At 37.3% G+C, this 16,912-nt stretch overlaps 1 protein-coding gene across 10 annotated transcripts in view; it reads right to left on the bottom strand.

The window, feature by feature from the left end:
• Positions 1-16,912, bottom strand: part of LOC136826080 (E3 ubiquitin-protein ligase goliath-like) — a 117,391-nt gene that overhangs the window by 18,074 nt on the left and 82,405 nt on the right. For 4 of the 10 annotated variants that reach the window (XM_067083037.1, XM_067083031.1, XM_067083034.1 and 1 more), the window contains 2 exons: positions 8,654-8,789; positions 566-661 (listed from right to left, as the gene is read on the bottom strand). In XM_067083037.1, the coding sequence (XP_066939138.1) occupies positions 566-661; positions 8,654-8,789 (232 nt within the window). Of the gene's footprint in view, positions 1-565; positions 662-8,644; positions 8,790-16,912 lie in introns of all 10 variants that reach the window. The other 6 variants (XM_067083040.1, XM_067083042.1, XM_067083038.1 and 3 more) reach the window with 2 other exon arrangements.

The raw sequence follows: 16,912 nt of genomic DNA, 5'->3' as shown, positions 1-16,912 counted from the left end.
ATATATATATATATATATATATATATATATATATATATATATATATAACCAACAGGTACATAGCTCACTTCTTATGGGAACAGAGGAACGATGGCTTTGAATATAACTAAATCATTTTAATTACAAAATCCAAAAGGCGTCAAGTATTGTTTACAAAAGCATATAAGAATGATACCCTTTGCAATATGACTACGCTAAGCCGTACATAACTATTTCAACTACGGTTACACATTACTAAACAAAGGCGCAATATACTTTATATATATATATATATATATATATATATATATATATATATATATATATATATATATATATATATATATATATATATATACTTTTGTCTTAGACAGGAGATCCTAGTCTGGCTTATAACAAAAGGTCTTCATTCGTTCTGTTCCCAAGGGAACTCACGACTCCTCGTAGCGCCTACCAAGATCGACAACGTCCTACAGCAACAGCAAAGATAAAATCAAGCAAGTTACGTCATATTCGAATCAACAGTTACAAGGAATCTAAAGGGAGAGTTTCATTGTCAACCCTACGCCACTGTCCAGCTACTCACACGATGACACAGTCAACGAAGACCTGTCCCCTGTCACAGATTGGGTTCAGGGCAACAAAGGAACTCGGGGGCACGTTCTTCTTGTTTTTGATGCCTCTGTTGTTGTTGTAGCATGCAATGAGAAACAAAATACAGCAGTGTTCAAACAGGCAAATTAGGTGGGTGGCATTGTCAGTCCTTGGGTGACACAGAGCAGACCAAAGTTACTGGAGATAGAACAGAGTTTGACTGAACTCTGGGACCCTCTTTCAGTGCAGAATGCGTAAAATTGTAAAATTAGTTTTATTTAGAAAGAGGGACCCACTTTCAGTGTAATATAAACATAAAGTTAATTATGTACATTAAGAAAAACAAACAAGATTATGGTCACTAGATATATAAAAAATAACAAACTCATGTCTCTGGTGGCAACGATTTCATGAAAAAATTATTTTTTTTTTTATGTCAACATGGTTCCTATTCAGCAAACAGCCCACTGATGTAACATCAGACAACTGTACTGAAATAGATCTCAAAGAAGAAATAGAATTCCATAAGATTAAATTACTGTATCTATCACTGGCTGGTCTCAACCATTAGATGATGAAAAAATTCTGTTCTGAGGTCTTTTGCATTTATATATCTATCTAAAGATTTCTAGGTATTCCAGTGACACTGATTTTTTCCAGGCAGACAGAGAGAACATATCTGCAGTTTTCCTACCAGCAGACACCAAAATATCACCAGTTTCCAGCCAGGCAGGTAATATAAATAGCTGGCAAATTGTGTTCTGAAACCATTGCGTCCTGACCTAGGCTAAGAATGCAGAGCTTGACTGAGGGGAGTTTGTCGTCATGACCCTTATCAGGTGACTAACATAGGAACCTTCGAACCTATTCTAACCCAGAGAAAGTGATTTGAGCTCTGTAGGTTAACTTATTATAACAATTAGAGGAAACGATTGGAGCTCTGTAGGTTAATTGTCAAGGCAGATGTGAGTACCTGACAGCTGACACCACAATCAAATGAAATATATAACTAAAGTACAGTCAGAAAATAAGTGGGGCAGACCACCTGCTACCTCTTAGACCACCAAGAGACTTTATTTCTGCAAGCATTAAATCACAAACACGCACAAACGAACGGGCAAACGAAAAACACGTTTATGCACAAACAGACATCGCCACGTCGCGCAGAGGGGGGTGGGGAGGGCGGAAGCGAACATTCTTGTCGGTAACATCAAAAGCATACCCGAACTACACCAGCTGTTACCGGTAACAGTCATTTGATGATGTGCCTGCTGCTTGCTTGCTTGCTTGCTTCTCCTACTGGGTCCACTTAAACGGATATCAATATCAATATCAATTTTCCGTTACCTCTCTCTCTCTCTCGTACATTTATAACCGTATGTAGTTTACGTATCTTGGTACAAATGGATCTCCTCTCTCTCTCTCTCTCTGTGAATGTAGTTCATGTATCTGTGTATGTACAGATCTCTCTCTCTCTCTCTTCATCTATGGTCTTTATATGAATGCAGTTCATGAATCTATGTATGTACAGATATCTCTCTCTCTCTCTCTCTCTGAATGTAGTTCATGCATCTATGTATGTACAGATCTCTCTCTCTCTCTCTCTCTCTCTTCACCTATGGTCATTATATGAATGCAGTTCGTGTGTCTATGTCTACAAATCTCTCTCTCTCTCTCTCTCTCTCTCTCCTCTTTATATGAATGCAGTTCATGTGCCTATGTCTATAAATCTCCCTCTCTCTCTCTCTCTCTCTCTCTCTCTCTCTCTCTCTCTCTCTCTCTCTCTCTCTCTCTCTCTCCAGAGTGAGTCACTGAACTCCCATCAACTCGCGTCGTCTCTTGGTGGCGGTGGCCTGCGTCATTCGATCGTCATTAGTTTCCAAAGGGGGGACCAACGACGCATTCTCCAGACTGTGGGACGCATTTGCATATTGATATTCTTCCATTATTTTCATATTTTCATATTTCACACTCAAAGGTTTTCTTGGAGTATTTTTTTTTCTTTTTTTCTTGAGACCAGATGGGCGTGGGTGGAGTGGTGGGCGGTCGGCAGCCAGTGATTTGTGAACCTAGCAAAGTTGTGTCGAGTGCTGTACGACGATTCAGCAACGATATATATGTGTATGCATATATATGTGTGTATGTATATATATATATATATATATATATATATATGTGTATATATATACATATATATATATGTGTGTATATATATATATATATATATATATATATATATATATATATATATATATATATAGAGAGAGAGAGAGAGAGAGAGAGAGAGAGAGAGAGAGAGAGAGAGAGAGAGAGAGAGAGAGAGAGAGAGAGCATTACACACCAGCGGCAATAAATAAAGATAAAACAAAACTAACGGGTTTGAAAATCTTCTCCAATTACCGAATCTAGCGTCCAAATAAACAAGTAAAGAATGCCCCGAAGTTTCTTCGGCGCAATCGAGTTTTCTGTGCAGCGTATGATCAAGGCCACCGAAAACAGATCTATCTTTCGGTGGTCTCGGTATAATGCTGTATGAGCCGCGTCCCATGAAACTTTAACCACGGCCCATTTGTGGCCTGTCCTATATCGTTGCCAGATGCACGATTATGGCTAACTTTAACCTTACATAAAATAAAAACTGCTGAGGCTAGAGGGCTGCAATTTGATATATTTGATGACTGGAGGGTGGATGATCAACATAACAATTTGCAGCCCTCTAGCGTCAGTAGTTTTTAAGATCTGAGGGCGGAGAGAAAAAGTGCGGACGGACAGACAAAGCCGGCACAATAGTTTTCTTGTACAGAAAACTAAAAAGGAAATAAAAAAATCTAATTGTGTCAAAATTCGTGATGTATTGTCAGAGTCGTCAACCCAAATAAGTACAAACCGAAGGAATTAAAAAAAAAAAAATATGGAGCAATAGATACAGAAGGAATGAAAAGAGGGGTGATTCATGTGCATAAATTTAACAGATGGAGGCAAGGTGATTCAGGAGGTGAATCACACGACAGACAGGTGAGGAAAGGTTAGGTTAATGAGAGAAGATGAGAGAGCCCGTGTAAACAAACTGTTGAATATTAGCAATAAATTTTTAGGCAAATTTGGTTCTGAATGTGAATGAAAGGAAAACTGCTAAAATATTTTTTTTTTTTTTGCAGGTGTGAGTGGAGTTACGTGCACTGACAGGGTGAGAAATGTGGATATGATATAGATACGATAAAAAGCAAGCATAAATAAAAGGATTTATAAATGTCCTGATATGGTTTGGTCTCAAAATGTAGATATGACAAATATATAGTTGAAGTTTTGCACAAACGAAAAGATGGATAAATATCCTGTTATGGTTTGATCTCATGGAGAGAATGGGAGCATCTAGCTCAGCAAACGCAGTGCATATCAAATAATTTTTAGACAGAGCAAAAACGGGAGACACTGAAAGTACTGAGTCACAGAAAAATAAGTACTGAAACAAAAAAGCCACAATATAAAGGAGGTAAAAGTGAACAAAAGTCTATAAAATTGAAAAATCTACCTAAAATCATCCCTAACAACATCAACTTCTTACCAGCTTATAGCTGCCATCTGTAGCCTACACCTAGGAGCCTTGAGCGAACAGGTAATTCCAGGAGCCTTCATGAAGAGGCTTTAAAAGAGCACAAGACCTTCAGAATTCCAGACCTGGAGCCTTCATGAAGAGGCTTGAAAAGAGCACAAGATCTCTAGACGTCAAGACCAGAAAAAAATTGCATAATCCCCAGACCCTCCAGCGTCTTGCACAACGGCTGATCGACCGACCGACCGACCGCCGCTCACTGACGACTAGATCGACTGTCGGGATCTTATTAAGAAGCTTCGAGGAACGTAAGGCCAAGGACGTGTCTCAAGCACGTAATAGGCTCAAGCAAGCCACGTTTGAATGACGGTGAGACGGCCTGAGAATCTGACGAGAGAGGTTGGTCGGTTGGAAGTTCTGGAGAAACCGGTTCGCTTGGGTTACCAGACTGGTCAGTGAAATTGGTTTGTTTCCAAACGTCTCGTGGTTGCTATGGCCCTAACTTGAGCCTCTGAAGGACATCACGTGCTAGAGATTGATTGGTTGTGAGTTTATCTGGCGTCACACGACCAAGGTCATTGGTGCTGATGCTGGGGATAAGGCGTAAGACCTTACGACGAGAAATATTTCAGCAGTTCTATATTCTTTGGAAGCTTGAATTTCAAGTTGGTTGTTCCATCTTCGTAAGGGTTTATCTTCTGAATAATAATAATTTAATAATAATAATAATAATGAATTCATCTTCTTTTCTAGCCAAGACGAAGTAATGAGCCTTGATTTAATTTTTGTAGTCATTACTGATTTCCTAAGATTTATCTTTTAGCAAATATCAACTGACTTTCAAAAATGAAATTTAGTTTAGAAAAGATAAGATTATTTACAACATTTCGTTCTTTATGAACACATTAGTATTTGCCAGATTCTCTGAACAAGAAACACTACAAATATTTTTAGTTTTTCGAAAAGAAAACTATTGTGCCGGCTTTGTCTGTCCGTCCGCACTTTTTCCTGTCCGCACTTTTTCTGTCCGCCCTTATATCTTAAAAGCTACTGAGGCTAGAGGGCTGCAAATTGGTATGTCGATCACCCACCCTCCAATCATCAAACATACCAAATTACAGCTCTCTAGCCTCAGTAGTTTTTATTTTATGTAAGGTTAAAGTTAGCGATAATCGTGCTTCTGGCAACGATATAGACCAGGCCACCACCGGGCCGTGGTTAAAGTTTCATGGCCCGCGGCTCATACAGCATTATACCGAGACCACGAAAGATAGATCAATTTTCGGTGGCCTTGATTCTACGATGTACAGAAAACTCGACTGCGCCGAAGAAACTTCGGCGCATTTTAACTTGCTTCTGGTTGTCAACAACACCAAACTGTAATCCTCCAGAAATATATTAGACCCTACAATGAATGTCTGTGAGGCGTAACAGAGATGACAAAAGTCCTTTCACAAACGCATGTTGATCCTTCCCAGCTGATCCCACACTGGTTAGAACGGGATCATTTCAATGGTCTTTGACAGGCAGTGGCGGATCCAGAGAAATTATATATATATATATATATATATATATATATATATATATATATATATATATATATATATATATATAATTGTTATTAATATCCTTTTTCTCAAAATTTGATTATTTCTGTAATAGATTTGATATATTTTCCCATTTTTATATTTTTCATTTATGTTATTATCTAAATCTTCAATATTATTATTTTGTCATTATTTTTCACGGGGGGGGAGGGGCAGGTCACGTACCCAGGTGGCCCCCCTCCCCGCCCCGGATCCGCTAGTGTTGACAGGACACAACGTAATTCCTTGCAGGACCCTTTCATCAGTGCTCGGTGAATACAACATAATGTCCGTTTTTACAAAAAAAAAATAATTTGATAAGAATCTTCAAAACTGACAGAACATACTTCCTTCCATGACAGAAGTCAGAAGCAGATGAATAGACCTGCCGTCTACCTGTCTACCTGTCAAGCCCAAAAAAGCATCTGTCATTATATATATATATATATATATATATATATATATATATATATATATATATATATATATATATATATATATATATATATATATATATATATATATATATATATATATATATATCCAGCCAAAATTAGACATCAATATTAAAGGCCCCATCCAACATACCTATAAAAGTGGTCATGAAGCATTTAGGCTACAAAACCCTCGACCTTTAAAGTTCAAACCTAGAAAACATGACTTTGATATTATTGATAGCATTTCCGTTATTTATACGGATGCCACAAATATGTGGCCCACTGTGAACCGTTCAGTGGCCTCCCTGGAACTCAGAGATGAACTGAGGAAAGGGAGAAATGAAGAAAAGTACTAAAACCTTCTACGCTCTGTTATTCTTTTCGTGATAACAATAATTTTAAAAAAGGTTCTAAAATAAAATCATTTTATTCCCACGAATTGAGAGACTGAGTGGTTTCTTGTCGTAATAAAAATAATTTAAGAATAGGTTCAATATTAAAATTATTTTCTTCTCGCGAATCGTGAGTATGGCATACTAACAAACTCTAATATTATTCTTTTTATAATAATTTCTATTAAATACAGCATCTTATGTAACAAAATAAATTCCCTGATACAAAAATGCATTAAGTACAAAAATAAGAGGTAAGCTGTATCTTTTATAACATAAATAGTTTTTTTTTAAAGGCAGTATTTTAAATAACTACATAAATGCCAGGATAAAAAATAAATTCAATACAGGAATAAGAGACAGAGTGACGTATGCTAAATCCGCCTCACATTGCGATAAACACGTCATTATCAATATCTGGAAAGCACAATTTGCCTAGTATCGTTTCCCAGGAACAATCCGGAAAATAACAGGATTGGAAGAAGAAGAAGGTTTGAAGAAGAAGAAGAAGAAGAAGAAGAACTCCGATAACAGATGACACGCTCCAAGTGAAATGATGGTTCCTTGGGAACAAAAACATTGTGAGACAGTGAATCATCTTATTAGTATTCACGTGATTTCTTATTATTAATATCACATTTTCAGGTAAGACATAGCCTCTTCAATTATTCACGTTGCGAATTGCGAGGCACGTGACGTTATATAGATAATCAACTGTCTTATTATCTTCATTGCTTATTAACTCACAAGGATGTCAAGACCATTGTCTTCATCTGCCGAAAGAGTGACAGCATTTAACCTGAGAACAATCGACAAATGGGTCTGCTCTTCTTCTTGGCGATTAAATTCACGTCAGTTTCATCCTGCATTTTTATCTCGAGTCCTATTGTCTTCATCTGCCAGGAGAATAGCAATTGGAAAATGCTAAATAAGCATTTTTACAAAAGAAACTATAAATGGGTCTGCTCTTCAAACTAACTTGGAAATCATCGTACATCCGGCTGCTAAATGTAAACAAATCAGTGAGTTACCAAATATGCAACTGTCCCGGAGACTTGTGCATAAAAGGCCTACCGGAATTCTTAAAGAGTCATCCTGTCATACAGTTCAGTAACGGCGGCAGAGGAATGTAAACCAATAAATAAATAAATAGTACTAATAAAAATAACAATAAAATGGAATTTTACAGCAAATAAAAGAATTCTTTTCGATAATCTCCGGAGACACCAACAGGCGGTTTTCCTCTCAATAATAGACGCCGTAAGCTAATCAATATCACGACGTTAGCTGTGGACTGCTTTGCACTCGGCAGCCGCTTCGGTATTTTTATTGCCCTCTCTCTCTCTCTCTCTCTCTCTCTCTCTCTCTCTCTCTCTCTCTCTCTCTCTCTCTCTCTCTCTCTCATCTTTTATTTGTTCAACTCTTCTCAGTACAAACATGGGTCTGTACACATGACGAGATCAGCATGTGATTCGTCGTCTTTTACTATAGCACGTATCACCTCACAGACAGTTAGACAGACACACACACACAAATATATATATACACACACATATATATATATATATATATATATATATATATATATATATATATATATATATATATATATATATATATATATATACACACACACACACATGATCTACTACTAAACATCTTTATAAAACAAAATAAGACGATTATGTTTCGCATATGTCAGGTAACAAGCTTTTAAAAACACACACAGAGATTAATACATACATACACACACACACACACACACACACATATATATATATATATATATATATATATAAATATAATTTTCTGTACTCTGTTCTTCATAAACCCAGTCTTGCCAAAAGGCCAAAGGGGAGCAGATCCCATAACCACCTCGCCACAAGTGCTATGCTGTTTACCTTGATTTAAAAACACCACATAAGTAAAAACAGGCACCGCAAGCCTTCAGCACCAATTTACAGTAATATGCCATTGCCAGGCAATTATTTATGTTTGCTATAAGGACAGTACTTACAGAGACCACAGACGACAGGGCAGGGAGACAGAGGGGGGGGGGGAAAGAAAGAGAAAGGAAGGAAGGAAGGAGTAGAACTTACTAACCCCACTAACCTGTTGATGTTGGTAACCCTGTACTTGACGTCCTGCCCTCTGGTGATGGACACGTAAACCTTAGTCCCGTTTTCCACCATCCTTGCTAGCTGCTCGCCCTGTTCGTGAGCTAGGAACACCACCACGATGCGCTCCCCTGCAAAGAAATGGAGTGAAATATGTGAGTTATCACTGTGAATTACTGGGGAATAATGTTGAATTAGAATTTCATGCTTTGATAGCCAGGCTGCAAATTCCTGAGATGTATGCTAGTACAGTATTGCACCAGGCCGGGTTTTTTGGTCCTAGGTTAGGTTAGGTTAGAATAGTACCTCTTGAGTAATCTGGGTGTGGGACACAGAATGAGATTATTTTCAAGAAAATTCTATGTTTAGTTTTTAAGATAATGGCGTCCTGCTTTTTTCAGGGAAAGGTCCCGGAACTCGGTTGCTTCTCAGGAAAATGCAGCCAGGCTACCTCTTTTCACTTGGTGCAACTCCTCTGCAAAATTCAGCCATTTTTGTGGCACAATTTCACACTTTGATAGGGTACCACTTTATGCTTAGTGCACTCCTTGCAAAAAAAAGTGAATTATCACTGTAAATTCATGGGAAAAATATTGACTTCTAGGTAATTCTACAACAATGCATTCACAGGGAAAGATGGAGACTGATAGAATTCAACCATTTTTATGGCTCAATTTCACTCTGATGTCTAGGCTACACGATTCCTGTGAACTACAGGAGAAAATATTGAATTACAGTTACTTCTTCAACAATACATTCACAGAGACATACATAGATGCAGAGAGAAATCAAAATTCAACCATTTTGACGTCACAGTTTCACACTTTGATGTGTAGGCAATCTGATCCCACTTAATAAAGGCTAGTTCTAGGACACTACTGACGTATATGCAAGGCTACAAAAACATGACCTTATCATCACAGAGCAGGCTACAAAAAAATATCTGCGTGGGCAGTTGTATGTAACTGTTTACTTGAGGCTTGGTGTACAGTTTCTTGGCGTTTATAAATAATTGCAATAATAAATATTGCTGGTGTTAACAGTTACATCAAGTCAGCTAAAACAGGAAACATTCATATTCGATACATTTAATCCGTTAAGCTGAAAGCAGAAATGTCTGTCAACTGGACGAATATAAAATATGACGCATTATGATAAAAGTAGTAGAATTATGAAAAACATGTGGTCTTTAAAGAGTGTGTTAATTGAATAAATTGAAATCATGATCTAGACAAATAATGAAGAAAAAGTATGACTTTGAATCTTTGCTGCTATATAACTACTTAATCCCATATTGTTAGATTTTACCATAAACCTAGATACACTGCACACCTATCACCCAAACGAAAGTATCTCATTCAGAGGTTCTTTTAAGCAAAACAGCATCAACGGGAAGGAAAAAAGAAAGAAATGAACTAGCAGGCCAATGCGGAAGCGACGCACAAGTGTTACGTCACACGAACACACCCTAACTACCACCACTAGCGGACCCGGTCAAACGGATGAGGTACAAGCTGGCTACCTTGCGGGACCTTGAGACGCCGCTGGGAGCCAAGCTGCCTGACTACTCGGATTCAGTGTCAACTCCTTACGTCGTAACTGTGTTCTTTGTTACTTTTTTTGTTTTGTTTTTGTTTTCTAGAGCGTCTTTTCCTCCGCTCTGCTTCCGCATTTATTATAAATACTCTTTGACTTATCGAGGTGTTTTGTCTCTTTGAAGACCAACGCGCATTAATTGTTGTTACGTCAGTGTTTATTTTCCAGGGACAAGTTCAGGTGTTTGTATTATTATTGTTATTATTGTTATTATTATGCAGATGAAAGAAGTTACAGAAGCTAACAGAAAATACAGAAAGAGATCAGTTATTAGGAAAGGAAAAATAAAGCCAAATTAAAAAAATTAACGGATAAATAGATACAAATACAAGTAAATGATTGGAATACAATGTGAATTGTTTTAGGGTAGTACTGTACTGCATCTTCCCTTGAACTTTCGAGGTACCAGTTGCACAACATCCTCAAGGAGACTGTTCTACAGTCCACAGGGGAAAGGGTTAGGCTTAGAATAAAATGACGGCAGCTCTTGGGGCTCCAATGACGCATGTGTCCGAGCATAAATCCTCGCTGAGGTCATCTTGGCTCGAGATGGATGACCCTGAGTGATTGGAAGCTTTCTTTCCTTTTCCTTGAGAGTGGAGAGTAAAATGACACTTTTGTACGCCTTGTAAAAAGATATGTAATTGATATATACGTACTTCACGTGACAGATAAATGATAAGTTAGGATTATTTATCTCTGAAATTCCTTGTCTTTGAGATTCCAGTGTCAAGATAAAAGGACTGTCAGTATATAATTTCACTGGGATTTCGAGTGGTGGCGTGAAGTTTTAACCAGACGAAAAAGATGTTTATGTTCGCATTCAGTGACAGAAATGTCACATTTAGCAGAACCCTAACTGACATTATGGCAGACGAAAACTGAACTGACGGGTGGCAGACAACACTGTGGCACCCCGTACCTGTCAACATCATTAGATTACAAACGAATTCTTGTCCTCTGTTTTTCAACAAGGAGCGTGCCAGGTGAATTCTAGATATCATATAGACGTTTATAGATAATGAAAGTTTATTATCTATAAACGTCTATAAGATTTCTATAAGATTTCGATGCGATTTCAAATACTAACGCATCAACTCTGCTTTCAATCACTGTGGTTTCAAACACCAACACGTCAACTCTGCTTTCAATCACTGTGATTTCTAACACTAACAAATGAAATCTGCTTTCAATCACTGTGATTTCAAACACGAATACATCAACTCTGCTTTCAGTCACCGATTCCAAACACCAATAAACGAAATCTGCTTTCAAGCGCTGTGATTTCAAACACTAACAAATGACATCTGCTCTCAAGCACTGATTCCAAACACTAACAAACGAAATCTGCTTTCAAGCACTGTGATTCCATACACTAATACATCATCTCTGCTTTCAATCACTGATTTCAAAAACGAAATCTGCTTTCAATCACAAGGATTTCACACACTGACGACCGACACAATCATCATAATCATTACTGAATCATCACCATCAGCTTTAACTTAAGGTACAGTGACGCCTGAGTGCCAGAGTCACGTAGAGGCGGAATTCCTTCAGTTTCAGATGTGATTTCGCCTCTGTTTTCAATCGCAGAAATCAGGAAAAGCCTCGTGAAAGGAATATGAGCTTGAATATCCACCTCCTGAAATTCTTTGGAGAGAGAGAGAGAGAGAGAGAGAGAGAGAGAGAGAGAGAGAGAGAGAGAGAGAGAGAGAGAGATTTCACCATACCTATTCTGTGTATCTGCTAAATGTTCTGGAGAGAGAGAGAGAGAGAGAGAGAGAGAGAGAGAGAGAGAGAGAGAGAGAGAGAGCTGAGTTCATAATACCTATTCAGTTCATCTCCTGAATGTTCTGGAGAGAGAGAGAGAGAGAGCTGAGTTCACCATGCCTATTCTGTTCATCTGCTGAATGTTCTGGAGAGAGAGAGAGAGAGAGAGAGAGAGAGAGAGAGAGAGAGAGAGAGAGAGAGAGAGAGAGAATCACAAGCAAATATGTACACGATAACTGTATCATGCATTCACTGAATGTTCAGAAGAGAGAGAGAGAGAGAGAGAGATCACAAGGTAACTGCGTGCACCATACTTATATCGCGTATTCATTGACTGTTCAGGAGAGAGAGAGAGAGAGAGAGAGAGAGAGAGAGAGAGAGAGAGAGAGAGAGAGAGAGTCACAAGCTAACTGTGTACACCATACCTGTACCGTGAAGACCACTGAATGCCTTTTGTATTTATGACAATTCCTCTTGATTTTGTAATTCAGTAGTTTCAGATGACCTGTCCATCTATCATTAGATAAAGAGTTTATCAGTTTCAAAAGACTTGATCAATTAAAACTCTATCATCGTTATCTAAGATTCAACATGATAAAGTTGATTTTTGAAGACGTCCTCAATCGTTGATGTATGAAGTGGGAGTATTATCATTTACTTAAAAGGAGAAAAAGTGGAAGAACGGAAACTTATATCATCTTCTCCACCTGTTTGTTACGTCAGGCACAAAAAAATAAGACTTTAGATAATAAAAGGAATGATTAAAGGAAACAAGTTTTTATTCAGCTTATACAAACATCCACGCACACACACAAACACGCACAGGTACAAAGAGAAAGACGATATGCCAGCCTAACAGACTACGTAAAGTCTTGTACACAACCTGATCTTGTTTTGTTTCAGTAAGCCATTGTGTCTATGTCGTTTGGCTTTTGTTTATTTCTTGTTTCCTTTGCTATTTGGGTAGGTCTTTCATCTAACAAAAGACGGTACAGGAATCACTTTCCAGAATGTTGTTACAGGCTTTTATTGAGTTTCCAGGGGCGAATGATATTTCACTGAAATATTTGCAAAATATTTCTTGGGTACTATTAGTTTAATATTATATAGCCTTTAATTTGTTTCATCTATATTCTTAGGCGGTTATACTATTCTTTCTTAAAGTATTCTTGAGTAATTTAACAATTGTACACTCTTAGGTTTACAGTAAATAGTCTTTATTTTCTTTAGTTTATATTCTTAGCCGGTTATATTCTTATCTTTTACAATACCCCTGAATTATTAAACAATTGCACACTCTTAGGTTAATGGCACGTAGTCTTTAATTTGTTTAGTTTATATTCTTAGCAGGTTATATTCTTAAATATTCTTAAATCTTAAAGGTTATATTCTTACTTCCTAAAATATCCCGCTGTGATCACACATTCTTAACCTCCTCCCACAGCCAATTTCACGACTAAATCAAGAATAATACGCATAGTCTTTATATAGTTTCGTCTGCATTCTTAGGCAGTTATATTCTTCAATCCTAAAATATACTTAACTGATTAGGCTACACATTCTTAACTGCCACCTCAGAATTCATTTCGTCCTGCAACTCTTTTCAAGACTATCTCAAGAATAATATGAAGACTACCCTAAGAATAATATTACCAACTTCCAACCTCCCCACCCCCCAACAAACACTGACTAAGTCTCCAATTTCCTCGTGTTTTTTTTTTCTGGCCCAGTTTTCATTCTTTTTCATTTTTCTTCTTCTTTCTCTTTCTCTTGTTTATCTTCATGCTCGTAGAACTGTTAGCGATTTAGAAGAAATGGGACGAGAGATGTTGGTTCGATTTTAATTATGTGTTTTCTTATTCAATTTTATTGTGTTTTTTTATTCTATACTGTCATCTGTGTGTGTATGTATATGTATTTATATATATATATATATATATATATATATATATATATATATATATATATATATATATTATATATTCTCTCTTCTTTCCTATCAATTGTTACTGAAACAAAGGAGAGATTAGCATCGGTGGTAGTGGCAGAATGTATACGTACACACATAAATATGTATATACATATGTATATATACACATACACATATATACATACATGTATTGCTATCAAGCCAGATCCCCTAAGTGGTATACAAACATCAGCGCCATATCCATATTCCGAAGGGACTACGGTGCCTAAACATTCTGTACCAGATGCACATTGCTCATTACCTCCAGAAAAGCCATTACTATCATAATTACATCGCAATTATAACTTCAGCAACCACTGCTACTTCTTGCTGAGTTACGTGACACCAATGCCAATAAGTTACTAACGGATGTATACGTTATTTCTCGGCGTTATTCTCAGCGCAATCTCCTCAAACTCTCAGCCTTGACAATGATCGGAGGGTGAAGGTTTGTTGACGCATGATCACAACCCCCCCTCCCCTGCAACCTCTCCCCCGCCCCTCCCATCTTTCATGAATATTCTGTAGGGCTACTCTGGGCGAATAGATGGTTAGAATACAAAGATACAGATTACATGACGGCAGTTACAGCCACTGTAACGACGAATACAAAAGACAGTGGCGATGTTAATATGATCAATGGTAGGTGCTAGAAGGCTGACTGGACGTTCTCCTAAGGGAGCGATATCATGTGAAACAACAAATAACAGAGACATAGAGCTGAAACAAACATGGAAAACAACAGCGAGGCAACAACATACACTCAGAGACAGGAAGAATGGCTTTGGCAAACACGCGGTACATGACGTGAGTATAATCCTAAGACTTTGATATGATAAAAGGATAATAAAAAAAAGTTGTGTTTGTGTGTGTGTAAGTGTGTATACAAGTGTAAATCCTTCATTTATCATAACATTACAACATGGATAAGATTACACAGCTGAGATAACCAATCGCCGTAGTAAAAAACTAACCTCACAATTAGGAAAAAAACAAGAAAATCGAAGTAACGGATGATAATCAGTGAGCCGGCAATGCTTCATATCGTGCGCGCAAGCACGCACGGCAACTGATAGCCTACGAAGAAGGCTTTCTTATGAAGAGTCTTAAGACCTGTATTTATATATTATTCGTTAAGATTCTCGACCAAATCTACCAATGACAAGGCTTTGTGACCTTGAGATCTCCAATTGGCTGTGTCATAGAGTGGCCTTTGATAAATAGACACGTCTTTAATTATGTTTACTTTTATGCATCTGGAAAAAATGTCGATTATTGTTGTCATGGGAGTGATTGATTGATTGATTTATTCATCTCTCTCTCTCCCCTCTCTCAACCCAAACAGGAAACACCAAATATATTTATAAGTATGTATATATATATATATATATATATATATATATATATATATATATATATATATATATATATATATATATATATATATATATATATATATATATATATATATGTAATCAACAAACAATCAAGCGTGTAACTGAAATAAATTTTTGACTCACATCTGAAATTTCAGGACTGAACCAAGGTCTTGTGTGGGTCGGTTGGTAGCGCCCTTGCCTTTCAACTGAAAGCCCTGGATTCGATCCTGATGTGAGTCAGAGATGTATACACACACACATATATATATATATATATATATATATATATATATATATATATATATATATATATATATTAAGAGAGAGAGAGAGAGAGAGAGAGAGAGAGAGAGAGAGAGAGAGAGAGAGAGTTTCATTGTGCATACTGACTGGCAGAGTGACCAGTTGCTGTAGAATGGCGCCACAACGATTATGGTCATCAAGCCACAGGAATTATCGATATTTTGCATTTGTTATAAATTACTTAAATAAAAAAAAATCATTAACAACGAGAGAGAAAAAGCAATAGAATTTCACCAAAAGAATGCTCACTCCATCTTACATATTTCATAAAAGCTTTCAACTCACAAATGTCTCTGTCACTCTGACGATTATATTACTTGAGCTACGATTATTGGAAAACAATTTAACTTCCGAATCGTATTAAAAACAAGTACAAAATGCTCCGAAGTTTCTTCGGCGCAATCGAGTTTTCTGTACAGCGTGTAATCAAGACCACCGAAAATAGATCTATCTTTCGGTGGTCTCGGTAAAATGCTGTATGAGCCACGGTCCATGAAACTTTAACCACGTCCCGGTGGTGGCCTATCCTATGTCGCTGCCAGAAGCACGATCATGGCTAACTTTAACCTTAAATAAAATCAAAACTACTGAGGAGGCTAGAGGGCTGCAATTTGGTATGTTTGATGACTGGAGGGTGGATGATCAACATACCAATTTGCAGCCCTCTAGCCTCAGTAGTTTTTAAGATCTGAGAGCGGACAGAAAAAGTGCGAACGGACAAACAAAGCCGGCACAGCCCTCTAGCCTCAGTAGTTTTAAAGATCTGAGGGCGGACAGAAAAAGTGCGGAGATAAAGAAGTGCGGACGGACAGACAAAGCCGGCACAATAGTTTTCTTTTACAGAAAACTTAAAGTTACCGACGATCAGAGGTTCAATTATGTCAACTCAGGCAGATTGTAGCCAGTTTCTACTGATCGACAAAGAACCTTTTCTAAGCGACCTCAGGAATTCTATGTATCCAAAAACATAGAGAATAGTGTAAGAAGTCGACAAAATTGTTTTTTAAAGATAAGAAAGCAAAGGAAATTTATAAAAAGAAGAGATAAACAAAAGAAATATAAAATAAACAATAGAAATATAGAATACATAACAAAAAAGGCAGTGTAGTGGTATATCTTATGAAAATGAAATCCCTTAGCACGTGGAAACGATGGAGAGAGAGAGAGAGAGAGAGAGAGAGAGAGAGAGAGAGAGAGAGAGAGAGAGAGAGAGAGAGAGAGGATTCCTACCAAG

Source organism: Macrobrachium rosenbergii, chromosome 40, assembly GCF_040412425.1.
Source record: "Macrobrachium rosenbergii isolate ZJJX-2024 chromosome 40, ASM4041242v1, whole genome shotgun sequence".
Classification (NCBI taxonomy): domain Eukaryota; kingdom Metazoa; phylum Arthropoda; class Malacostraca; order Decapoda; family Palaemonidae; genus Macrobrachium; species Macrobrachium rosenbergii.
The sequence above is the reverse complement of the archived record's forward strand: the minus strand, read 5'-3'. Positions and strand labels throughout refer to the sequence as shown.